Source organism: Sebastes fasciatus, chromosome 8, assembly GCF_043250625.1.
Source record: "Sebastes fasciatus isolate fSebFas1 chromosome 8, fSebFas1.pri, whole genome shotgun sequence".
Taxonomy (NCBI): Eukaryota; Metazoa; Chordata; class Actinopteri; order Perciformes; family Sebastidae; genus Sebastes; species Sebastes fasciatus.
The window spans coordinates 16,648,670-16,675,556 of record NC_133802.1 but is presented as its reverse complement, the minus strand read 5'-3'; the positions used below and the strand labels follow the sequence as shown (position 1 = coordinate 16,675,556).

Below are 26,887 nucleotides of genomic sequence, written 5' to 3'. Positions count from 1 at the left end.
CGTGGCCTTCCCATTGAGAGCAGTGTGATTGTTGGACATGTGCCCAAGTATTACCATTACACACAGGGACCGAAAGCTCTCTCGTGCTCTTTCTATCTCTCCATCTATCTCTCTGTTTCCATCTCTCTCTCTTTCTCTTTCTCTTTCTCTCTCTTACAGTCATAAACACAAGCACACATCAAATACACGACACAGGCCCTGCCCATCACTGTTGGGGAGCAGCAGATGAGTGAAAGATTGCATTGGACGGAACAAAAAGGAAGGGGTGTCTGCAGAGAGCAGAAAGAGGGCTGGTGAGCGCTTCGTTGTGGGTGGAGAGCTTTTGTTAAGAAGAGGGATGATTTTCTTCTGCTATACGTACTGGGCCTTTACCTTACTTGGTCATCAGGCAGCAACTCTGAGCCCAACATAAACTAGGGCAGGGAGAACGTCGAAAAGGCACAGACAGAGTAACTTTAGCAGCGAAAGAATGAATTTCTCTGTGGGTTCTCCATGGAAAGTGAAGGATGTGGGGTGTAATTTGTGGTCGTGAAGGGAGTGAGCACAGACTGTACTTTTGGTGGCTCTTTTAAGGGGAGTTGCTGCAGTTTTTTAAACTTTTAAACTTTTTTTTTTTTTTTTAAACTTCCCTTTAGTGCCATGTGCACTTTTTTCGGGCATGTCTGATGCCTCCGGTGATGTCACTGCCATGTGGAATGCGATGTGGAAGTACTGCATAACCAGCCGAACTATAAGGTAGGAGACCATCTGGCACAGACCAGTGTGGACAGCCGTGGCCTGCAGGATAAGTGGCGGTTGTCGTTCCGACCGACCGCAGCAGGCTGTGCAGATATTTCTGACGTTCGACTGATCAAATAACATTCCTGTCTATATGCTCAAGCTTGATGGTTTCCTTTCCAGAACCACGGAAATATATTATCACTGGCACCCAGACAGAGTGAAGAGTGAAGACATTTTCAAGGTCTTTCAGGGCAGTCTACTTTATCAAGGACGTGCCTTCGATAATGAAGATTTAAGAATAATCTGGCCATTCTTTTTTCATCTCCTTTAAGCCTTATTATCTCTTAACTTTGTCTTAGCATAGAAGTGTACAGCAGGAACGTCCTCTGACATGCAGGATTCAAATCTCTCTCTGAATGAACACAGAAACCAGCATAAAAAAAGATTACAAAGATTTCTTTCTATTATTATTCAGTCCATAGAGATGGGATTATGTGATTGATTGACCAATTTTATATCTTCAATTGTACATTTCTGTTACATTCAGCCTGTGATTTCTAATCATGTAGCCTGCAGGGAACCTCAAAAGCACTGTAACTCACACAGTGTTGACCTCTCCAAACATACAGGCCTTTCATATTATCTGTTTTTTTAATCGTTGTTACTGTTTGTTTTTCTTAGATATGATTTTTATTTCTCCTTATTGGCAGGCAAAGCAAATATACAGGCAGGTTCTTTATATCATCATTATATGTCATCCACCAACATGCCGTATGAACATAACTCTGAACATTAGAAACATTTTTGAAGCCAATATCAGTGTAGATGTTTAAGAAATCTGAAACAATAAATTAGTAATAAATTCAAATAAATTTAAAAAAGAATACATTTTTAACATATAATAAATAAATAATAAATAACTATCACCAATCCCACTATTTCCAAAAAATTAGGCTATATTACAATTAATTGGCCAAAACCAAATATCATTTCAATTTATTTCAAAAAAGTTTAAACTTTTTTTCCTGCCAATTATTCTTCTGTCATAGCTCTGTGATAAAAGATGTGTAAAGGCTTAAATCGGTTCATATGACTGAAAACGCTTTACGCTTAAAGGTGCTAAATGTGAGATTGGAAGCTTATCTATTGCCTAAAGCCGCATGGCTCTCAACATGGCGACGGCTGAACCGGCGGCTCGTAGCTAACGGTGCTAACAGCCCAAACAATGGCAACATTGCTGACAGAGCAAACAGTGTTAACGTGAGAGGGAACCCGAGGATGGGTTCTATGCTTCCGCAACAGCGCTGTCGGTTGGGACGGCGTTATCAGCTGTAACCGCCATATGAGAGCAGTGCAGAGCAGCAGTGAGCTATCCAGTGGGGCACGCTCACATGCACTAAAAGCATGTGCGGCCGGCCCGGGGATGTCAACAAAGCACAAAGAAGCTCTTATTTCAACACACACAGGTAGATTCTGCTCAGGTAGACATTACTCCTCTATATCTTTACATAGCAAATAGTTGTTTGCTTCTATATTAAAGCTCTGGATATCCTATAGAGCACCTTTAATGCAACATTATCTGAAAGAGTTTTATTTTATTTTATGACCTCTAATTACACTGACAAAACAGAAGACCAGACGCAATAGGACCGAAAACACCCCTCCCTAAATGAAAATTTTAAATTGGGCTACTTTTATGACACTTGGTGATACCTTGTGCTCTGATTGGGCCACTTTTTGTCAGTAACAGGAAGCTCCTCCTCACTCATCCAGTCCCTAGATCCCCTCTCCCTGTGCTGTCTATCCTTTTATATCCCCCTTCCCACTTTCCTGGATGGAACATGGTGAAAGAAAACAAAACAAACAGAGCAAAAAGAACAATATGCAGGTAAACATCTCCTGAATGGGTTAATGCTAACCTGCTAAATGTCTGAGAGACTAAAACAACGAGGCGATTCGTGACTGAGGCAGGAATCCAGTAACAGTGACACCGTAGACATCAGGGAACATCTGATATGACTCCGGTTCTGTGTCAGAGAGTATACGCCGACAGCATTACTTATTTAATGTGTGCCGATCTGGAGCTTGTCACTAGTGCCTCCTCGTCCCATAGTGGATATATATCCATGGGACGGAGTAGCTCTGTGGAGTCTCATCTGAGTGAACTGGGATGTTAAACGCCGCCTGACAGAACTGCACTGCTTCATAATAGGTAAATGGGATTGAACTCTGGGAACATTAGCCTGAACTGAACTGAAAATCATACTTGTAGATCAAATGAGAGCAGGCACTGACCCCTTTGTTGGTGCCCTGCTTCGGTACGCTGGCTTTACGACAAGTGAGATCTTTTTTTGGGGGGGGGAGAACTGCTTGTAATGGAAAAGTAGCAACCTGCCAAGGCGAGCTTGCAGTTCCACTGTGGTGAGTTAAAAAATACTCTCCGGGGTGGAAAAGCTTAGACGTGTCTAGGATTGAAGCCGTAGTCTGGTCAGAAATGTCAGGATGATGGAGATCTCAAGTTGCAGTTAGCCTCAACAGAAAAGTGGACTGGGTTTCTGGCCTTGCAGAGTTGGTGCTGAATAGATTAAATTCATAGTAATGTTCCTTTAGGAATTATAGTCTACAGAGGTGAACCACAGTCACACAGACTGGTGCCAAGCCCAAATGTAGGTGCTCATAGTTGATTCAGGATATTTCCGCTCACATGTTTGTAAACTGTATTTTTGTACTCATGCTTGTCCAAATGTGTATCCAGTGGAAAATAGGTTTACACTGCAACAATCTGTGTCCTCAGGCTTATTGCCATTGGCTGGCCTCCACAGTGGGGTGCATCATTATGGATGTGCCCATGACCAGAAAAAGGAGCTTGCTATGTGTTTGTGCTTTGGTTTACAGTATCTGAGGTTTACTTGAAAGCACGTTATATGCAAAGGCTTTTTTCTAATCTATGCTTAAGTTGCAGTCAATGTCCACACCGCTGAATAATTTACACCGGCGTCTCTCCCACAGGGACATCAGCATTGTGTGGGAAGATCTCCTTCTTTACATTACTTTTTATATCACCTTTTTTAAGAATAACAGTGTTCTGCCTTGTTTGCTGAAAGGACATGTGATGATGACAGTAATAAACGGGCTAATGTGGTGTAGCCGTAAGGGAAAGGCTTGTCTCTTCACCTCCTATTGCTGCAGGGTGGAAACATGACGGGAAAATATATTTGGGAACATTGCCTCTGCTGCAGTATCTACTCTGCTCATGTTAAGCCGTAGAGCTTTTGAAATGCTAATCATCCGAGGAAGCCAGTTTGTTTACTCTAATGCTGAAGAATGCCACCCTCTAGAGAGAGAGCGCTCTTCATGTTCAGGGCATTTACTGAGGTGTCTGATGAGGAAAGTGCACACAGTACAGTACAGTACGAAATAAAGATGCATTATGTCAGGAAAAAACGTCATGTTTCCCCCTTTTTGTACACGTTTTATGATTAAAGCGTGTTATGATGAAACATGTGTAGCTCTGCTCTTTATTATGAGTGGACTGTGGAAGCTCAGAGGGAAACACAGGCGCTGTCTCTTTCTGTGGCTTTTTCTGCCGCTATACTCTACTTTTGATGACATATTCCTTTGCATCTCTTCACAGTGCCTGCCTGGAGAATAATGAGGGTGTGTGCTGCATTAACTTATGTAATGGCGAGTGCGAGGAGGGTGCGGGATGGGGGGGATGCGAGGTGGGGGGTGAGAAGGAGGAGGGGGAGAAGAGTAGAGTGATGAGCTCATGCTGCTGCACTGCAGCTCTTCTATACACACTCTGCACCTTGTAGTCGTTTGGCCATGTGCACGCTCTCGCAAAAATGCACACATGCATTGATTGATTCACATACAAATTTGTATGCACACGCCGAGATGGACTAAAAAAAGAACAGCTCATTATTGCAGAAATTAGAGCCCAGCTTATTAGTGTTCCGCTGCAGAATCTGAAGGCTGGCAATACGGCGCTTGCGCGGTCCTCACATCTTTGTCGCTCCTCTGTCTCAGTGCCTTGCTTTGAATGGGAATCAGTGCATATACACTGTCCTGTACCTGCACCACAGGAGGAACAGCTGTGAGCAAGCTGAGCCCCCAGAGCTCAGAGTTGGTAATTGCTGCTAATCCACCGACTCTTTTCAGCGACAAAGCAGACCCTCATTATCCAGAGTGTGTTTTGATTTATGTCAGAAATGAGCGAGGTGGGGTAGGGTCACGCTGGGGGGAGTTGATAATAGCACGACAGCACATTTACTCTATAAAACAGAGTGGTCCCTTTGGGGGCTTTCAGCTCTGTCTCAGCCTGCAATGAATAGGTGAATAAAAGATGAAATGTTGCTCTTGGCAGAAGACTAAACATTAGAACATCATTGTCCAAGACTCTCAATGCTAATATTGTGCATCAGGGGGCGTACATTGGATCATTAAAAGCAGAATTTATCATTTTTTCATCAATAAATATTTGATCACGAACTGAATTTTTTTGCATGCATTTGCGTGGGCTCGGGATTTGTGAAATCGGCACACGTCCCTGCGTGAGAGTGAAATAACCATGCTGTCAGGGAGGCTGGGACTGTGGATGGTAAACAGACATTAAATGTTTATCCTGATTGGACTAATTGCTCTGAGCTGTGTGTAAATGCAGGTCTGTGTTTTTTGCACGTACACAGCAGACGTCTATATCCTCTAACGAGACGGACAGTGCATTCTTTTTTTTTTCTGTCAGCCTTAGCTGTTGCCTTGACAACTGGCCTCGGAGATCTGTGCACGTGCATGCAATTGTGATAAATCCTGCTTTCAATCTACGAGGCAGGCAGCGTCCACCGAGACACATCGTCTGATGTGTGTATCGCTCAGGTTTCCCGTAGTCACGTGACTTTTCTTCTCCGTGACATCATTCACCGAGGTTCATTCATACCGTACAGATATTGTCTGTCTGTGTATTGATTTTATTTCTTTAGGCTGCAATTAGTCTGACCACAGATAATGAACCAGTGGTGCACAGGAGTTGAATAATTGATAATTATCAGTATCATTATTATAATTCTTAGTAACAGAATTATAGTGCGAAAGCACATGTTTTTACTGTTTCCGGGCTTTTAACCCACATCGGAGACAGTTCCTTTCAAATTAAGGGCCACTTCTGAGACTCTCGGAGACATTTCTGACAAATGAGACTAAGAGATACAACCTGTCTCCTCATACAGACCCGAACATGTCTCCCTGTAGCTTAAATGAGCTCCCTCGGGACTAAAGAATATCTCCTCTCTCTCATTCAATATGTAGCCATTGCTCCTCTAACTCCTTTCTCCCTGCACATTTTCTCCCCCTTTTTCAAAAAACAGTAACCCTCCCACTGCTGCTCTACTTTACATTAACTTGTTTCCTTTCCCCCCTCTTGATAAAGACGAGTGGGAGTCCTTTGATCAGCCATATATCCCTAAACCCTAAATCAGTCTCAGTGCAGCCAGCGATGACTGTGCACTACCGCCATCTGTTGGTAGAGAGACTTCAGGGCAGAGAACAGCCGTCTTATATGTGAATGTGCTGCTGAATGTGTGTGTGTGGATAGTCTATACATGGCTTTGACTGCATTTGTCATAAAGAAGTAGACAAAGTTACCATCGAATCAGTCAATTGATTAGTGTATGAGTAAGTCAAGGGCAGGCAGCTAAGTAATGGGGGATATTTCAAGTCAAATAAATGAGCATCCTTAATTCCACTGTGAGCCATCGGTGAGTGGAGAGAAGACAAATTAAGGCAGATGGGGGATCTTGCCTTGTCTGGAGTCCCACAGAGGCTGCTGCAGCCTTGTAGCCTGTTTCTCTGGCTCTCCTCCCAGATGGATGCTATTGAGATTTACTGCCAAGGCTTACTTAACATTTCTGATATAATAATGATTTTACTGGAGAGAAAAAAAGGTATTATTTTTTTAGTAGAATGACTCACAGATCTGTTATTTCTGTCCTGAATTATTCTTGCAAAAACGCATAGAGCATCAAAGGAAAAACAGTATCTAGCCCACAGTTTTTATTTTTTTATTTAAATCATAGAACCACCAAATGTCTGGCTCATTTCTGAGAATCTCTGTGAGCATTGACATGTTTTCATCAGCAACGGCCAACTGGACAGAACTGGCCTGAGCCGGACACAAAAGCAGAGGAAACGTAGAGAGGTGGATGTTTGCAGGACGGCAATCTTAGACAGTGTTACTTCCAGATACAGTGTCAGCTCTCTCAGTGTAAAACGCCACAATCACATCCTGTACTCTCACACTTTTTGCCGAATAAGAAGGATATACGGTCGCTGATTTGTTCACCTGTTTCTGACTGTCAAACTCAGACCTTTATGTTAATGGTATTCTGATTTCTCATGTTGTCAGATGACCTGTTATCTAACTACATTTTTGGATTGTGCTCAGGCTGTCTGAGGATGTGTTCTGGTTGAGAGCTCAGATTTCCCCTTCGGCAACACCATGTGTCCTGAAGAGGGAGGGGAGAGTAAAAACAACAACTATCGGTGACCTTGCAGCGCTGCAACACGCAGGTTCGGAACGTGTCCCCACTGAACCATAGACATCAACACAGCAGCTGAATAAAAGAGCACAGACCAGGGTGGAGGCATGTTGGGGGGTGAGAACGAGAGGACAGCTGATGGTGGAGAGAGAGAGAGAGAGAGACTAATGAAAGAGAGATTCAAAGAAAGAGTGTGGCAGTGAGTGAGGCAGGGGGAGGGTGATGTGTGTGTGAGGAGAGCCTCCTCTTTTCATTGACGTTTAGGGGAATGTGCTGATTAGTGAAGAGTAAATCAGTCAGATGGAGGTTCCCAGTCTCTCGTAGATCCAGTCGAGCTCTCCAGCAGCAACCACGGTCACCTTACCTTTCAGTAGCAATTTGTCATCAGAGCCCGGACCTCGTTTCATACCGTACTGCGGGCCAACCCCGGAGACAGATGTGTGTGGAGGTAGGTGGGCTCCACTCGGAAGGTGTGTGTGTGTGTGTGTGTGTGTGTGTGTGTGTGTGATCTCTCTGGCTGTGAGGTGCAGGTTCATATAGGTTCTGTAACGGAGGCAGCAGCTGTTTACGTTGTCAGACGCTGCAGGTGTGTGGTGAGCTGGCGGGCATGCATGAGAGTGGTGCTGAAATTAGTGGGCATGTAATTAATTACCAACAATTTTGATAATTGTTTACGTCATTTATTAAGCAAAAAATACCAAACACTCTTTCCAGCTTATCAAGTGTGATCATTTTCTCCTTTTTATCTGTTTCACATCATTGTCAGTTGAATTACCTTTTGGTTTTTAGAGATTACTCAATTTATCTGAAAAATAATAATCCAAAAAATAATAAGCAGTTGCAACCCTACGTGAGAGATGAATAAAAGGATGGATGAATGTGTAGGGTTGACTATTGATGCTTCAACAAAATATTTACACAATGAGATTTTTGATAAATAATAAGCAGAAATGTGGATATAATGACTAAGTGAGGAACGGCAAATAATAGAACAGCTAGAACAGTCTGGTAAGTTCAGAAAATGTCATCACTTTACTGTAATGTAGCCTTTACAACCAGGAAAAGACAACACTTATGCCATATCGCCATATTAAAAATCTAAGACGATATCTAGTCTCATATCAAAATATTGATATTTTGCCCAGCCCTAATGTGTGAGTATGGAAAGTATGTAACATTGAGCCATTGATGCTCGTACACTGGGGTGCCGACGCTGCTGCTCTGTAGTCTGATGTCACACTCACGCTGATGCACAGTGCCGGGAGGGAGGGAGAGTTGTTTGTGTTTTATTTGTGCCTCTTATTTATAGAGTCAAAAAACATCTTTATCAAACTGCACTGTATATTTAATAGGGGTGTAAGAAAATATTGAATATATCGAATATCGCAATACGATGTTTTGTGATATCGATTCTCAAAAAAACTGTATTGATTTTTAATTAATAGTTTACTTTCAAAGATTAAATCAGTCAATACCTTATTTCATTTGCAAAGAGATGCAACCTCTCAGTGTATGTGCCCTCTCAAGGTAGTGCTCTGATGTTGGATGTTACAGGGACTGTAATAAATGCAAATGCAGAACCCACTGTTCTGATTGCAAAAAAAAAGTCTATATCCTCAATCTCAATATTCTGGCCTCGCTTACAGTATTGCAATATATCACAATTTATTGGAACGTAACCCCTCCATCATGATACGTATCTTATCGCCAGATTCTTGCCAATACACACAGCCCTAATATTTAAGCAAATGTATGTGATTTGTCATCTTTATAAACCGGCAGAACATTTTGGCCCTTTAGCTTCTCTCTCATTTACGTGCCTCTGAATCGTCCAATCCCAACATCTCTCTGACTCGCAGCACATTCCCGCTGATTGTCCTGCTCATCTCAAGCATCCTGTTGACATCTTTTCAATGAAACCTATAGCAGGACCTCTGATGATCTGTTTTGTTCATGAAGAGCTTGTTTGCTCTCATTAGACCTGTTAACAGAATGGGTGGCTGAGAGAGGCCATCATTAAAGCCTATTAGATGCACAGAGCGTGAGACGGCTTCTCCCTCATCAGTCACGCTGTATGTGAATACAGAGCTGCACTGTATTCAATGCATGCATTATCTTTGCCTCTTGCTCCTTATCACGTGCACCCCTTCCTCTCTGTCCACTTCTATCAACCCCCCCATCTCCTCTTTCTTTGTCCTGTGTTTACACTCCCATCCAGTCACATGTATTGTTATCTTGTTGTCCTGGCGCAGGACGTTGCTGAGTTACGTTTTTATGGTAAAGCAAATAAAAATGCAGAATTCCCCTCTGGGATCATTACCAGGCACCGTGCAGCAGCTATGAATCTCAATTGCGTTTTATTACACAGAATTCCTCTGTGTTTCATCATTAAATGCAAAGTAATCGCAAAAAAACCCCAAAACAGCAAACTGGCTTTTCTGGCTACGCTGCTCATTAGTCTGTATTGTGTCCACCTAAGAAACAGCCAAGATAAGGTCTCAAAGCTGCTTAGACATGATGCTGAGGAGCAAGCAACTTAACCTTGTGCTGAACAGATGTTTATTTAAGAGCTTTAAGAGGAGGGCCAGCAGACAATAAAGTAAACTTGTCACACTCACACTGGCCCTCCTGTGTAACTCACAGCGGCGATGATGACTGCGCTCTTAGTGCCCAGTTCCAGATAATACAAGGGAAAGGATGTCATCCTGTTATCAGGGTTGGTTTCAGGATGTTACTGTGTTGCTGACTCACCATGTCCCCTCCTCTGAAACGGCTCCTTCCAGCTGTGACTGCAACATCTTTGCAGTGTGCTGTACAAGTTACTAGTTAAAGGTTTAAGGGAGGTAATTGACCTTAAGCACAGTGGAGTTCACTGTTCAAATCAATCTGATTGGTTCATAGCCGTGATATAAAACCACATACCAAGGCTATGATGCCTAATTCCTTTGCACTTTCACTTTGCACTCAACGTCTGAGAGAAAAACATGAAATGTGTTGTCATGGTTGCTGAGCGACAGGGTCATGGGACGATTACTTCTGCCAACACGGAACAGGGTACAGATACAAAGTAGAAGTTAGCGAACTAAAACCGACAAAAAAATGTCTAAGGCTAACTTGTTCGGAGGAGTTGATTGAGCAGTGCCCATCTCCAGAAAAAAATCCACCTGCTAAACGGCATGCAGTCAGGCCGAACAATGCCCCTTAGCTGTGATATAATCACAACATACCACGGCCTGTCGTGAGCTACTGCTTACATTAAATAGCTACCAAGTAGGCTAGGGGTTCAATAGCATTTAATCAGATCTGGATCCGATATTTAATACACTTATCAAATCTATATAGGTAACAAATCTATTTAGATAAATAAATAGATTCCGTAAGCAACAAAAGTCACAACTAACTTAAAGCTGCTATAATCAATATTCTTACATTAATTATGGATGAAGTAACTACAACAATGTGAAAGGAGTCGCATGCAGTGATGATAAGATGAACCCACAGATAATTAAATTATCCCCACATTCTGCAGCTCCCCGTAGCTTTACGGAGCTTTTGGTTGGTTTTATGGCCTGCTCTCATCAGCACTGTCTCCAGCTGCAGCAGGCAGCTGTTTTCAGCAACAAAAAAATAAAGCTCTAAAAATCGCACAGCATGTCACATCCCCTGCACTAAACGGCAGACAAGACAAAGTTGGTGACTAGCTGGTGAACATAGTGGAGCATTTAACAGCTAAAGACACAGATGTTTTTCTCAGGTGTTGGTGGAGAGCTAAACAGAGTTAAAAAAAAGAGAATGAATATTGGCTTTACATTTATCAGGTGTCCAGAGACATGGTGACTCCAAACACAGCTTGTTTCCACTGCCCCCAAGTGACCAGAAAAAAGTCCAAATATATGAAATGCACCTATATGGCTCCAGATATTCTTGCCTTTTCTTGTATCTCATTACATGCACTCTTTTCATACCAGCGAGCTGCGGTCACCCTGTGTAAAATGTAAACTAAAAAGTGCAGATGTGGTAATAAGGTCAGCAGCTCATAATCTGAGGTAGACCAGATGTAAAACAGAGTCAGACTGCCCTTTCCCAGAGACAAAATATTCCTTTTTCCACCAAGGAAATTCTGCCGAGCTAACATATCTAAAGGGGAAAAACGTGAAGGCCGAGTGAGCTCCTGTAATTCAAACTGAAGCTGCAAAAGAGAAAACATTCTCATATGGCTCATGTTGATTTTAACGTCAGCCATAGATTACCATGTGGGTGTGAGAATGACTCTCTAGAGAGGAAGTTAGGAAGTTCGGTTGATTAAAATGACGGTCCTGATTCAACCGACCCAAACCAACATGTTAAGACACGTCAGTCTCCTCCGGGCCGCACCCTTCCACTTCTCAGACAAATTTGTGGCATCCCAGTAAATGGGAGGTAGAGAAACATCCTCTCTGCCCTCTGATATTTCCACATCCTTGTCCAAGCCTGTTTATTTTGGAAGTGTGTCTCATGGAAAACCAAGAATAAGTCATGCTTTAGTGGAAAAAACCCAAAAGCACCACCAGTTATTTAGTGCTTTTTGGGTTTCTCACACCTACAACATCTTCTGTTAAAACTGACACGTGATTATGATTTGTGATACAATGCATACTGTTGCTGCACCAAGGACCGGCTAGTTAACCCGTGGGCTCAGGAAGCCGGGCCGGGGGGCCTCTAATCAGTAAATGAGGGCCTACAGATCGATGTGCCCTGCAGCCTGAAGAGACCCAGGCTGTGCTTTCAGTCAATAAAACAGTAATCTTTATGGAGCGTACATCAACCCTTCAAGGATACAGCCAAGGCAGCAGATTGAAATCTATTCCTCTCTAATGACATGCCTTTTTTAAATTCGGAGACTCCTCTGATCCGGGCTGTTGTGTTGCAAGCATTGTGTTGATGTTGACGTATGATACTGGCTCGCCCCTGTAGCACTGTAGCGTCGTTATTGAGTTCCACTGTGCGCTAGAAACCGTCCAATAAGCTTTATTTGTTTGTGAATTAATTGGAAGCCAAACGTCATTAGCCGCTGTCAGGTAGTTTGTCATAGAGATGGTGGATTAATCCACATGCTCCCGTGTAACCCTCCTTTCTTGTAAATGCCTCGGCATCGTCCCAAGCGGGGGTTATGGGAGGCATTGAGAGAAATGAAACAATAAACACGGCACTGTGTAACCCCGTCCTCAAGGGGTTGTTATCATGGATTTGATTCTGTAGCTTTGTTATTCTCAGAATTTGTTTCTCTATCACTCCGTACAGCCGGTCTTTATGTCCCACCCAGCCGGCCTGAATGGGGCGTATGTAGAAATATAAGATCTGCTGACTTGCACCCACCAGGTCTTGTGGATACGTGGTATGAATGGAACTTGCACAGTCAGGATATCTTGTTCCAGTGGAATATGTCAACATGAATGTATTTCTCAGCAGTCTTGTGACCTGCACAAAAGGTTTCCTCCGCTTCCTTTTACATTCCCCGAGAAAAAAAAGGAGCGTAGATCGATGATGGCTGCTTTATCTCTGTGCTTTTGTTCTCTGATTGATTGTTTCCCGGTTGTCTGTGTAACTTTGCAAAACTGATTCACTGACCAGTTAGTAGTTTTTCTTCTTCTTTTATTTCAAAATACAGCTTTTGGCTCAACCTCCCCAATGTCTAGTGAAGACATGAGAGATGGGAATCATGAATTATTTCTGTTTTAATTCTGCTTCCATTGTTGAGGTGCTTTCAGCTGTGGCTTTCGATTAATATTTAAATACAAGTGATCAAGTTTTCATTGCGGCTGTAAGCTGATCCTGAGTTTTCTCATGTTCATTCTTTGGTGACTTTGGTCTGCAGGTTGTTTTTCTGCTTGGATGTGCAGAGTTTTTGGGCAGAAGAAAGGGTCAGGATTTCCTTTTGACAAATGAGATCCTGACGGTGCAGTTTCGTTATTGGTCAGACCTCTTGTCTCTTTGGGACTAAGAATTAATGAAAAAGTTCTTACTTGAACATATATTAGCAAATTTATTTAGATTTGATTGTCGGTGTCGATGTTTTTCCGTATGTTTTCATGCATGAAAAGACCCCAAATGAACACTGTAGCTGGACTACTTGATTACTATAAGCAAATAATTTAAACAGCGTTTGTATAGGAATAATTCTGTCCCAAGCTGTTTGATCACTATAAGCGGTTGATCTCTGTATTATTGCTCTACCGTTTATATTGAAAATGAAAACAGAAGCAGCAGGTTAAACCACTGTTCATTTAACTTGAAAAGAATCATCATCACGTATCGTATCATATCGTTGTAAAAACGTATCATTACACCCCTACCCTCCACTCACTCCTCCCGTTCCAAGACTGCGGTAACGTGAACCGCCGAGTGCAAAACCATGATATCCCCGTTCGCCTCTCTCAAGAGTCCATCCTTACCATAATAACACTACTTTAGGAGCAATGGAAGTCAGACGGCGGCTGGCGGTACCACGGTTTTGAACTCTGCTGCCACATTACCGCAGTTTCACAAGCGTGTTGGAGAACTACGGTGGCCTTCAGGTAACGTAAAAACGCGAAAGGCTCTCTCTAGAGCCAGTGTTTGGTTTGTCCATTTTGGGCTACTGTAGAAACACGGCGGACTCCGTGAAGAGGACCCGCTCCCTACGTAGATATGAAGGGCTCATTCTAAGAAAACACAACGATTCTTAGTTTCAGGTGAATATTATATTACAATTACTTCTAATAGATCCCCTGAAATGCTACAAACTGTTCCTTTAAGTTGATTAAATTACTTGAAACACAACAGAACTAAGCTTGAAATGAGGGTTATCATCACAGTAATGGCTCCTCTGTGGCATCACTTGTGTTTCCGTGTTGAAATTCATGATGTGAGTATTGTATCTTCAGGTTAAATGTTAATCGTATTTGCATATAGCAGATCATGATACTCCTATCCACCATCACTTACCCACATTGGTATTCAGTCCTCCAGTTTTGGGCACTTTCTCCTAAAATAACATTATGTTTCCTGAATGATTCTATCACTGTCAGCCTAATGAGGGCCATTAAGATGAAATACGTTTTGTACTTTCACTTCCAAGTGGAGCAAAATCTGAAAGTTTGAAATTCTTTATGAGGCTCAGAATTATGACCCTAACCAGAAGACAACAACTTTTTTTTCGGCAGAGTCTGACATACTGATGTCATGGCCATCACTGCATTGCATGTTGTTTAGTGACTAATCAAAGACTGGAAAGGCGTGATGGAACAGACATGAGAAAGGCTGCCTTTATACGCACTGCCAACACAAACAACGGCCAGTGCCAGTGTAGACGGCCGAGCCTGGAGGTGCTCCTCAGGGCTCAATAGCCGTAGTGTTTCTGCTGTGGGCTTTCGGATGCCACAGAGGCACAGCCGGCTTTGCCAGGGAAGGGCGGCGGAGCACAGCGTCAAGTAACTGGAGTCCTGGCTGGAGGAAACTGCTAAAGTGATTAGACAGCTGTGTGTGGAGAGGTGAGTGGAGGAATGTAAGCCATCCCAGTCTGAGTATTATAGGAATGTAGAGGTTTTTGCTCTGTTTCCTCCCTTTATCTGTTTCTCTTCAACGTTAATACCCCATCGGCGTGGGCATATTATGCAGCAGAATGTGCTTCTATTGTATTGTTGTATATGCATCCGTATAGTTGCTGAATCATTAATTCATTAAGACATCAGTTCAAAACTTTCCATGCAATTAACATGTCTGTTTGCCTACTAGAAACATATTTATACTACAATCAGCTCATAACACTCTTTCACGCTCGACTGCTAATGAAATCTCGTGAGTGATTTGAATGATCGAGCAACACGACATCTTCAAGATCATCAGCTGTTTATCTGATCACTCACGCAGTCAGCAATGAATGGAATCTGATTGAAACAGCAATTATTGTCATTGTAAACCCCTCCAGTCAATTTACCCAGTTCAATGATGTCATTTAGCTCACGGCTCCAGATTGATTGCATTGCCAGGCAGATGCACAGATGCACACGCATGCACTTGCAAACACACACACACACACGCACAGATAATTATTTTAGGAACATGTCTGGTTTATATCAAGGGATCGATTTTTTATTTCTTTTTATTCTCTGGGATTATGCTGATGGATGGCTCCTGCCTGGAAATCAGTCATGAATCAGGACAGCAGAGAGACGTGATTTTGAAAGTGTTACACAAATTGGGAGTCTGTTCAATGATTGATTGGCCACCATGGTGCTATTAGGTAGAGAGGCTGGTACTTTAAAATGATTGAAAATTGATGGAGACATCTGACTTTATTGTAGTAGTTTTCAGTTGTGGAAGACGTACTCCGAACCTTTTACTTAAGTAAAAGTAGTGTAGAAGAGAGTGGAAATACTCTGTTGCAAGTAAAAGTCCTATATTAAAAATCTTACTTGAGTAAAAGTACACAAGTGTTAGCACCAAAATATACTTAAAGTATCATTATTATGCAGAATGGCCCACGTCAGAATAATATATATTATATTGTTGGATTATTATTATTGATGCATTACTGTATACATCACATTCATATTGCAGCTGGTCATGGTGTGGCAAATTTTGAATACTTAACTGATGGGCAGCTTAATCTACAATAATATATCATAATTTATTCGTTGATTCAGATTATTAATACAAAATATAAATCTGTAAAGTAACCACAGCTGTCCGATAAATGTAGTGCAGTGAAAAGTACAATATTTCCTTCTGAAATGTGGTGGAGTAGTGGAAAATGGAAAGTTAAGTACTGTACAAGTACCTCAAAATTGTCCTTAAGTACAGTACTTGAGTGAATGTACTTAGTTACATAACTTCACTGGTAGTTTTTTATTTTAAAATGTGCACATGTTCAGTGATAAAAAAAAAAAATGCATTTCACGCTACATTTGCGTTCTTACAATATTTATTTGCATTAAAAGAACAGGAAATAAAATATTTTGAAAACCAAATATATAGTCGTTTTTTTAGGTAATCTTTACGATTGGGAATGAAGAAGCTGATGATCATCTTTGCTGTGCATGTAAACCACAGGAATTTCTCTCTGTGGCTTGAGACAGGTGTGAGTGTGTCACTGCCTCAAATAGATTATTGCACCACCAACCCCCCTACATGTCTCCGCCAACATCTCCCAACCAGAAAAAGCTGGTCTTTTTACATCCCGGTGTCTTTGAATAACCCGGCCACCCTCCCGACTTGCAACCATGACAAACACGCCTGACCTCTGTGGTCCTCGATGACATCACAGCCGCATGTCGGCCCCCAGGCCTGGTGTACATCTTCAAGGCAGAGTATAAAGTTTCATTTCTAACCAGTGGGTGGCACTGTCACTCTGAGAGCCCATTGTGGACTGGGACTCATCATGTCAGAGCTCTGTCAGGTCGGTCTTGGCTGCAGTATCACGCTCCTGTATATCCATCATGACCACCTTGGGTATTTATACCCGCTATGGCTTTTGTCACATCTACAGTCAGGGCTGCTCTGAGCACTAACCACCCGAGATACCGGTCTCGCACTGTTTATCATCTGACCTCAAAATCTCACAATGTCATTGAAAAAGCGCTGCACATCGATCTGCCACAAAGGAGCAGATAATGAGATGAAATCAGCAGGGTATTCAGCGGCTGTTCCTTCGTGTTGATGTGCATTCTTCCTCTTGTTCTTCGCAGCATTGTTCGTCTCCCTCGCAGAGTGTTTACCAGAGTGTGTCACCTCACATGGGTCTATTTTTAGCAGGGGAGAATAGTGCTGTAGTGTGTTTCTGTGCCGGGGTGGGGCTACGGCGAAGAGCTTCAGAGAAACATGGTATCTGGTAATGGAGTGAACTGAAAGGGAAATATTGTAAATGGACAAACAGGGCCCGCTTCTAATAATGGTAACAGTACACAATAGACCTCAATCTGCTCTTATAGAGAGAGAGAGATATGAGAAGTAAGTCCTGTATAATTTACCATGGTTCCATGAAATGTATTTTTCTATACAGAAAGGAGTAAACAAACATGTGGTTGAGTTTTGCTCAGTTCACATCGTAAAGGGTGTCATTTTATTCATGCGTTTTCTCTGTCTGCCCACTGAGTCATTTTGAGGATGGCAGAGAAATGCCCGGGACAAGTCGCAAGATGCCCACATTCCTGTTTTTGGGCAATTTATAGTCTCCACCCCACCTGACTTGCATATGTCTTTTGGAATGTGAGAGCAAAAACCAGAGGAAACCCACACAAACACTGAGAGAACAAGCAAAAACTCCACCCAGACAAGACCGAGGAACAAACCTGGATCCTTCTCGCTGTGTGTGAGCTACCCAGGTGCCATTTTAATACTGTCTGTTGGTAGGGCTGGGGGTCTTTTGAACTTTAGTGCATACTAGTGTGAATACGTTGCCTGGGATTCAATACAAACATAAAACTGATACTTTTGAGGAATAAAAATGTGTTTTAAAAAAAAAATTTTGGACAGTGACTTCTTGGCCAGCTGTCCTGTTGTTACACTAACCCGAGCTAACAATCTCCTGGCTATAGCCTCCTATTAATAGTATAGTCAACAAGAAGGCAAATAAGCCTATTTCCTAAAATGTCAAACTATTCCTTTAGAGAATACGTTAACACGTCTTCAGTCCTGACCTGTGGGTTACCTCTTAAAAGTGAAGCCAATGTGGAAGTGCCTTAAACCTGCATTCTTTCTAACAGCCAGCAGGGGGCGACTCCTCTGGTTGCAACAAGAAGTCTGATTGTATAGAAGTCTATGAGAAATAATGAGCCGACTTCTCAATTGATTTATTACCTCAGTAAACATTGTGAACATGAGTTTATGGTCTCAATCGCTAGTTTCAAGTCTTCGTCAAGATGATAATGATGTTCATTTAGTAAATGATGGTCCCATTTAGAGTCAAATAGACCATAAAGTAGGGTATGCTTTAGGGCGTGGCTACCTTGTGATTGACAGGTCACTACCATGACGTTGTCTGGTCTGGGTGTTGTCTGTGTTTTCATCTTACAACTCTAGGCTTCAAAATGGCCATCCACAAACCAATGGGTGACGTCACGGTGACTACGTCCACTTCTTATATGCAGTCTATGGTCCTGATCTGAGATTCAATACCCACTCCTAGTGGTGGGGACAGGATACATCTGGGCTGCTAGCACTTATAAAGAAACATTTAGTTGTTTTGATGCCACAAAACTAATCTCAGAAGACATCTCCCGCTGTTCAGCTTTCAGTTTCCATGTGTCTCTGGACAAACAGATTGTTTCCATCCAGATTGGAATGACTAAGCGATGTATGAAGAGGAGAAAAGAGAAAAGCCTCTCAGACATCATTTGCCACTGATGATCTTTGATCATTCCCACAGGATCCCACGGGCAACACATCTGCTCCGGCTTTGCCGCCAGGATGTGATGAGCAGAGGCAGCATATCCTTTAATTACTCTCATTTCAGCTCTATTTATACATCTGCTGCCAGATCCTTCTAATGCACAAAAATTCTTTGTTCCTGAGAATTCATAGGGAAAATGTGTTTCTCTTTTCCTCTGACACAAAGTCCTCTGTGTTCACAAAGCGTTCCCGGGCCACTACATCTCATTTAGTATGCTGTTGTATCAAACTATGACATCAGCCCGTCTTAATTGTTTCCAGACCAGGCGAGGGGCTGACTTTTCATTTTATTTTCCGTTTCTTAGCGCAGGTCTCAGTCGCTCGGCGTCCAGCAAAAGCAGATAATGAGAAAACGGCGCATGATGTCATGTAGACGGAGCACGCAGCGCCAAAGTCTTGTGACCAAGTTTCCAGGAAGCTATCACTTTCCCCTTGTCGTTTCCTCTGCTCTGTCTTTTTTCACTCTCTTTGGGAATGGGAAAATCCAAGTTTTTCTGGTCTTCTGATAATATTCAGGTAGTACATGTGTGGGAATGCACCTGATAAAGGCGTCTGTGTGGAGCTGACCCGCGGGTGCCTCTTTGGCCTTGTCCCAAGTGTAATGTATCCAACTTTCTTTACACTAAAACAAGAAGGAAGAGGAAAAGAAGGAAGGGAGGCCAGTGGAGCTGAAGGGGGGGGGATGATAAAGTAGGAGTTGAAATGCAGAGAGACCATATGTATTGAGTTGAAGAAATGGCGTTTTATGAGCGGAGAGTGGGCCTCTGCTTGGAATTCTCAATGACATCATGCTGGAGCAGAGCCGTGCAGCCAGGACTCTGGAGATGGAGTGGGCCTTCACCAGACGGGACGACTAGACTGGATCGTAACACTAGAGGAGGAGGAGGAGAGGCAGGCAGACAGAGAGAATTATACAAGTATCCTGAAGTTTGTGCAAACTTTTACAGCTCAGCTTCACCTGAAATTAATCTAATTAGATCATTCCAACGCCTGTCTGCTCGACGCTTAAACTGATGCGGCCCTTGAGCCTCATGCTGAAACAATCATGACAGGCTTGGGGGTTATAAGCATCACGCGCTTTGCTTTCAAAATGAGGCCATGATATTACTTCATATCTCATTACCAAACAAATAAAGTCTAGTTAGCCTCTCCCTGTGGTCCGCCAGCAAAAGAAAGCCTGCGCCGAGGCTATTATCTAATATCACGCACGCATTTCAAAATCTAAACGTCTGCCTCCATCTGCGCCTCGTGGGTGAGAACAAAATGATGCAAGTTTTATTAAAGGGATGTCCTAAAGGGGGTTTTGCTTCCCTTTTTTTGTTTGTTTTGTTTACTGGCACTCAGGAATAAATTGGTGAGAGTGGTGAGATTGCGTGATAGGTGAGATCTGTAAGTTGAGTCAAGTATCTGCAGCTCCATAAGGCATTAGCAGCTGTAGTCACCACCAGGGCCAAGGTCTCAAACTGAAATAGATCACTTACTGTCTGTCTGCCTTTCTGCACACAATCATTCTGCCTGACTCACACATTGTAAAGTAAGTCTGTGCATAAATCCCCGCTGCGATCCATAACACATGTTAAGATATGCACACTTTTTCCCTTTTTAGCTTCGTCTCTCGTTCTGCATCTTCCGTTTGAAGTTCTCAGATGAAAACAGTCTAGAGAAGGGGATCGTTTTAGGGGTGCAGACCTGTAATTAGAGGACATCAACATCTCCCTCCAGAGACTGCTGTGTGTGTGTGTGTCGGGATGATTGGTGTCCCTGTAAACTGGCTCCATGTGGGAGCCATTCTCCTCTGTTTCCTGTGCCTGTTGTCATTAGGTAGAAAATACCTTTGACTTGGGGGCTGTTTACCCCAACCCCCCTTCTCTCAGAGGGGTGATTAGTCACTGGCCTGTCTCAACAACGCCGTGAAGTCAAGAGACGAGGCACCGTTCGTTTGGGGACGGAAGTCCTGGCGAGCTTTGCGATGATGCTGCAGTATGGGTGGCATTTTTAGCAGTAGGACGACGTATCCTTTCAATTAAACAATGCTGATTTAAAGGAGTTTGAAACAGAAGGGGCTGCTTTCTGCAGCAGAAAGACACCGAATCCTCTCTGGTTCTTTTCTTAGTGCACATCATAACAGTCACTTCTCAACCCTGAAAGGCTCTATTAATAGAGGTGCTCTCTTTTATTGGCCATCTCCACCCACTAAGTCCTTTTTCTTCTTTCGTGCAACAAAAGGTACCTCTGACATTCAAACACTCCCCAACCCCTGTTTCCTCCGACATTATCTTCTGTCTTTATCCTCATACTTTGTCCTTTTACCTGTTTCTCCATTCCATTACTTATCTACTATACCTTTTTATGCACCTAACTGGATCAAGCTGTCATTCACTCCCCCCCCTCCCTCCCTACTCTCTGTGCTTTTAGCGCCTTGCTTTATCTCTCATTCCCAACCCCTCGCTGTCTGGAGCTCTCCTTTTTCACATTCTCCGATAACACGCCTGAAAAATCTTCTATTCCACGTTTCGCTCCAGGGTCGTTCGTGTGTCCCTTTTCTTTGCATGATTAGTGTTGTGCAGGAGGTGTTTCATCCCCTTCTCTCTGTTTCTACCCAGCTACAGAGCCTCCACGCTCACACACCCCCTTACCCGGCACCCCGCCCCCTTCCATACTGCTCAGGACCTGGCAAAAAAAAAACACACTCCCCTGTCTCCCAGCCTCCGCCCCCCGTATACTCCTACCAGCCCGGCACACGGAGGATAGGGAGGAAGAAAGAGAAAAAGGAAAGAGCTCCATTTGTCTGTCAGAGATTACAGACTGCCACTTAGCACTGACCATGTACGCCTACCATCCATAGGGAGCTGCTTTCACAGGGCAAAGACATGGGGACGCCTGCAAGAAGTAGGCAGCTAGAAGCTACGGCAGATGGCAGTTTTGAGATGTGTCTGTCTGTCAGAGGCAGTAATGGGGACTGCTGAGGGGGACTGTTAATGTTTGGATTACATCGTTTTGTGAGTGCCGGCCAGCATGTGGTGTTTGCAGTGTAATTCAGAGAAGACCCAGTCGCTGCTGGAGCTGGAGCTGAATGGCTGGTAAGAGTAATAGGAGAGTGTGAAATGTGTGTTTGCGTTAGTGTGTGTGTGTGTGTCATTAAAATGAGGTTACACCAGGCTTCTATAGCGCTCATAAGGCTTTTGTTTAATGCACAGCAGTGAGACAGTGTGTGTGTGTTTATGAAAAAAGAGCTGCTGAATTAACCTGCTTCTTTTGTGCTCTCACATCATCCACGCTGGAAGATGATGACAGGAGGAATGTGAAGCTTCAAGGCGAAGTCACGAAGATCCTGAATTTTAAAGTGGGGTCTGCGATTTCAATTGTGACTCCCTCACAGTGGAAAACAGATCATGTCCCCTTCTCTGAGTCACCGTATGCGTGTGTTTAGTCTTACTGTACAGAATCCCCCCCCCCCCCTCTGCTCGGCTGAAGGGCATTCCTGTGGTGTGTCGCGGCCCTCCCACTCGCTGGCCCTGACTGTGTGTGCTTTCTCATAGCTGGTTCTTCTTCAAGGGCAGGTGTTGAGTGTAGTGATAGTTTAATTATTCATCAGTGACTGATAATGACAGTGACTCTGTTGTTGTTGTTGTTTTATGAGTCTTGACAGGAGGGAGGAGGAGGATTCAGACAGAATGAGGCCCGGCAGTTAACAGGGGAATAGTATTGATTGCTGATTGCTCACAAGTATGTGGAGGATGGCATCAACAAAACATCAAACCACTCATCACACACATCGCAGCGGAGTGTGTTTTAATTTGCCAGATCTCTGCTGTGCTAATAAAGATTTTAGTTCAAGTCATCTTGAAAAATCCTCACCAACCGATAACCAGCAGGCTTTGTGTAGGCTTTGTGTCTGCTGTCTTTCACTTATTCATTATGGCTGCCAATTATCCTCAAAAGGTTGTGATCGGAGTTGGAAAGGTTGTAATTTTTAGATGCAGATTGAAGCCATTCAGCAGTCGTGGGATACATTCAAGTACATTCAAGTTTCTGGTCGGATTAGACACCAGATGACCACTAAAGCTCTCAAACTGAAGTATACAACTTACAGTAGTTATCAGCCACGAGCCTTATGAGGCTCCAGTTGACAATACACCGTCTGCTGCAAACTCTCAGGAGTGATGCTGTCAGTCTGCTTGGCCAGTGCAGCTCTCCAGTTTGCAGCTGTTTCATGCTATAAATCCCCACAACCTGCTTCTCCTCGCTGTCTAGTTATAGCCATTACAGAATCATCCATTAGTATGAGTATAAGTGTTTACTGGCGTAATGCTGGACTGTATCAACATGTTACTGTGTGGTCTCCTAACCTTTTACCTACAACGTCTGATTTCCTCACATCTGTGCTGTGAGGGCTGCTGCGTGCATCTGTATTTATGAGCTCCCTGAGTTGCTATGAAGAGAGAGAGAGAGAGAGAGAGAGAGAGAGGGAGAGAAAACATCTGCTTTTGTTGTGTCTGAGGCACATGTTGTCAGTGCATCTGGGGGGGAGAAGTGTGATATGTTAATTTGATTGAAAGGGGTCAGTTGTTCACTGTATGTTTACATACACGCATTAAAGCAGAATTGTCACTTAAAGGCAGGAAATCTGATAATGTATTTACATGTGTTGCATTGGTGTTATTGCACATATTTTATCTTAAAGCCTCTTGTGAAGGAATCAGATTTTTTATCACCATCTGCCGTTTGTGCATCATGAATAAAAATAAGCCTCAGCAGGCAGATCAGACTTCCTTAGCAGCCATGTTGGTTTTGCAATTGAATATTGTGGCTGAATATTATTAGTACTTTTTAACATACATGAGGTTACTTAAATTAACCTACGTGGGGTCATTTTTATCCACATGCTCACTCTTTAAGAAACCCTCTTTTTCCGGCAGAAATGTTGCTGCAATTCTTGACCCTTTAACTAGATTTTGTGTTTACGTTGAAGTTTCTGAAATCAGATTGACATTATTGCCCAAAATGATGAGAAAGTAAGTTATTTGTATTGCAGAACCTTTTAAGAGCAGAACTTCACAAGTGCTTCACAATAATATTAAGGCAACATGCAAAAGTACAGACTTAAAGGGGACATGTCGTGCTCATTTCCAGGTTCATACTTGTATTTTGAGTTTCTACTAGAACATGTTTACATGCTTTAATGTTCAAAAAACACATAATTTTTCTCATACTGTCCGTCTGAAAATACCTGTATTCACCCTCTGTCGAAATGCTCCGTTTTAGCGCCTGTCTCTTTAAGACCCACTCCCGAAAAAGCCCAGTGTGCTCTGATTGGCTAGCGAGAAAAATACGGTGCACCTTGTCAAAGGTAGTTCTTAAGCTGTGGGCTATATATTCTAATGAGCCTGCATGTGACATAGGAAGGGGAGCCAGATCTGAATGGCTTGCTGAATCACATCAGGGTTGTCTTATTTCACAGTTTGTGGGTTGATAGGCACTCCAGATACCCAAATGCATGTGCACAAGCACTGAAAAAGTCTCCTTTTAAGGATAGTAAAAACACCATGAAGTAGAAATAAATAAGAAAAAACACAATGACAAGTCTAAACAGGTGGACGAGGAGTAGTCCGATTACTGTTGTGCCTGTAAACACATTGCATGTGGAAAGATTTTTTTCTATAAATATTTAGCATTTCAATGGCTTTTAAGTTCACAATTGAATTACGCTCTCTTATCCCGAAAAGAGCATCTTAAACCGCAATTTAGAAGTTGATTGGAAAAACATGCGAGCACAAAGCAGTTTGTAGGCTTCTCCGTCGTCTCTGTGACTCGGTTTTGGGAGTTATGTTAGTTCCACGCTGCGGCTCTCTCTTCCTCCGTATAGCTCCAGCCTGCACTTCATTAGCCTTCCTCTATTCCCAGAACTCCTGTCGATGTGACTCCTCTTTTCCGGGATGGAGGAATGTTTCTCCCTCAGGTCCGACTGATGGAACGGGTTGAGGCCTGGGCAGGGGTCTGGGCCTGTTTGTTCAGGATGTGTTGAGGGGGAAGGAGGGGAGAAAGAGAGATGGTCGACCCCCCCTCAATCCACCCCTCCACCCCCCAAATCCCTGGATCCCATGGCTGAAAATCACTGCCAGCTGAACTGACATGCTTATCCATGCCTGCATCAGAACTAACGGGGGCTCCTGGTGGATAAAGAGCCAGACTGAGCGACTGACACCGTTGAGCAGTTGTTGTGAGATCATATTTCAAGCAGCGCACGGTCGCTATCAGGAAGTGGTCATTGCTTCATCCTTCACCTCTCATCACTGGCTCTACAATCGTCACACACTTGTGGATACAACATGTTCATATAAACATGACTTCTAGGGTTCTGTCTGAACCATGTGGAGTCACTTCTGGAATAACGTCATGCAACTTCCTGCTCTGCTGTAGTTCAGTCACTCTTTTTTTCCTTCAACATCCATTACATCTTAAAACATCAGCTCTTAAAATGCCGCTCTCTCTTCTCTTCTTTTTTCCCCCTTTTTTCCCGCCATCATGAGCAAACTGACCTCACTCTACTGTGGAGTATTCAATGACCTCAGAGCAATACTGCAGCACTTATTCCCAGCTCTCTTTCCTCTGTACACCCACAATCACACACAGTCTGGACTCTTGGTCGGTAGAAAGTGGAGCAGAAAGAACAAAATGGAAGGAAAGACGCCGGCTCCGGGTCCCATTGGGGAAAACCGGTGCTACAGCTATAGCTTTGACTTTGGGCCTTGAATGTTTTTAGAGGTGACGGAGTGAGAGAGCGAACACCAGATGAGCACTGTAGTAGCTATTATCAGCAGCTTGTAGTTTATTGTGTTTTCTGTTCCTTAATGTAGACTCAATTCTCTTTCCCTCAGTTATATTGTCATATTACATAGATGGAAATGTATTTTGGTTCGTGAATAATTACACAATTAGGCAGAAGAATAGAAAGGCAATTACTCCCAACAGAATAGCACAGCAGAAAACAATACAACAAAGCAACATAATACAATGAAACTAAGGCTACGTTCCAAATTGCATACTTTTTTACTTTTAGTACGTACTGCAGCTTACAAAGTACGCACTGTTTCATTCAGTGTGCATACAATTGAGACATACTACTTGCCATAACATTGCCCCTTGAACTTTGACCCTCTTGCTCACACAGTATATGTAGTAGGACATCCTGGTATTTTTAGCATACTGCACTTGACATACTATGTACTGAGATTTACTAAATCATTTTCTGGTCTACATAATAGTATGGTAGTATGGGTATTGGAACGCCCACAAAGAGTCTCTACAACCACGTTAGCAGCTCTTTGAGGACACAGGACAGGCTAAGAGCAGCATGCCAAAATACCCACAATGACAATGCTAACATGCTGATATTAAGCCAGTATCATGTTTAGCATCTTAGTTTAGCATTTGATAGCTTGCTCTAAATACAGTACAGCTGAGGCTGAATGTCACTTGTTTTGCAGGTATCAGGAAAGTAAATATTGGACTTATTGACCTGGTGATGGCGCCAGATGAAAAGTCTGGGGATCACCAAAGTTATTACAACTCACACTGAGGGGAGCATGATTATGTGCACCAAATTTCATGGCAAACCATCAAGTAGTTGTTGATACATTTGACACATACTGTATATATTGATCATATATTTTCATATTTTAGCCTTAAAGGTGTTATTGATAACATTCAGCCACTAGATGTTGCATTCTCCCTCCCCATTCCATTGCATTTACTTCACAACAAGTGCTTGTCACGCACTTACCGTCAATCTCAGCCATTTATCAGTTTTTTCCACACTAACTGACGGACGACCCAGAGATACCACGTGATACCAACGTTGTTTTACTATTGGCTCACAAGGCTTGTTAGAAGTGGGAACCAAACGTCAGATATCTTCCACAGAGATAAACAAAACATTAGTTTTGGACCCGCCAACATTTTTAAAAGGATTAATTCACAATCATGATTTTTTTTTTCAGGAAAAAACATCAGCACCGTTCTAAAAGCTCTGTAGATGTATGTTGGTTTTTTAAAATTATTTTTCTACATAAAAGTGTTATCAATACGACCTTTAAGATCCTTTAACATTTTTTTAATTTGTGACATGTGCTACACATTGTCAATTACACTATTCATCTCCATACGTTTGCCCCTTAAGCTGAAATACAATTATTTTTTGCATGTCCAGTCCTCTCAAGGCTTTCTCC

General features: G+C 42.8%; 1 protein-coding gene across 9 annotated transcripts in view; it reads left to right on the top strand.

Annotated features, from left to right (window-relative positions):
• iqsec1a (IQ motif and Sec7 domain ArfGEF 1a) overlaps positions 1 to 26,887 on the top strand; it is a 100,889-nt gene that overhangs the window by 56,844 nt on the left and 17,158 nt on the right. Inside the window, exon 1 of one of the 9 annotated variants that reach the window (XM_074643848.1) lies at positions 353 to 735. The exons of 6 other annotated variants lie outside the window; for them this stretch is intronic. In XM_074643848.1, the coding sequence (XP_074499949.1) occupies positions 659 to 735 (77 nt within the window). In that variant the 5' untranslated portion in view covers positions 353 to 658. Of the gene's footprint in view, positions 1 to 352; positions 736 to 7,469; positions 7,702 to 21,388; positions 21,740 to 26,887 lie in introns of those variants that run through there. 2 more of the 9 variants (XM_074643853.1, XM_074643849.1) reach the window with 2 other exon arrangements.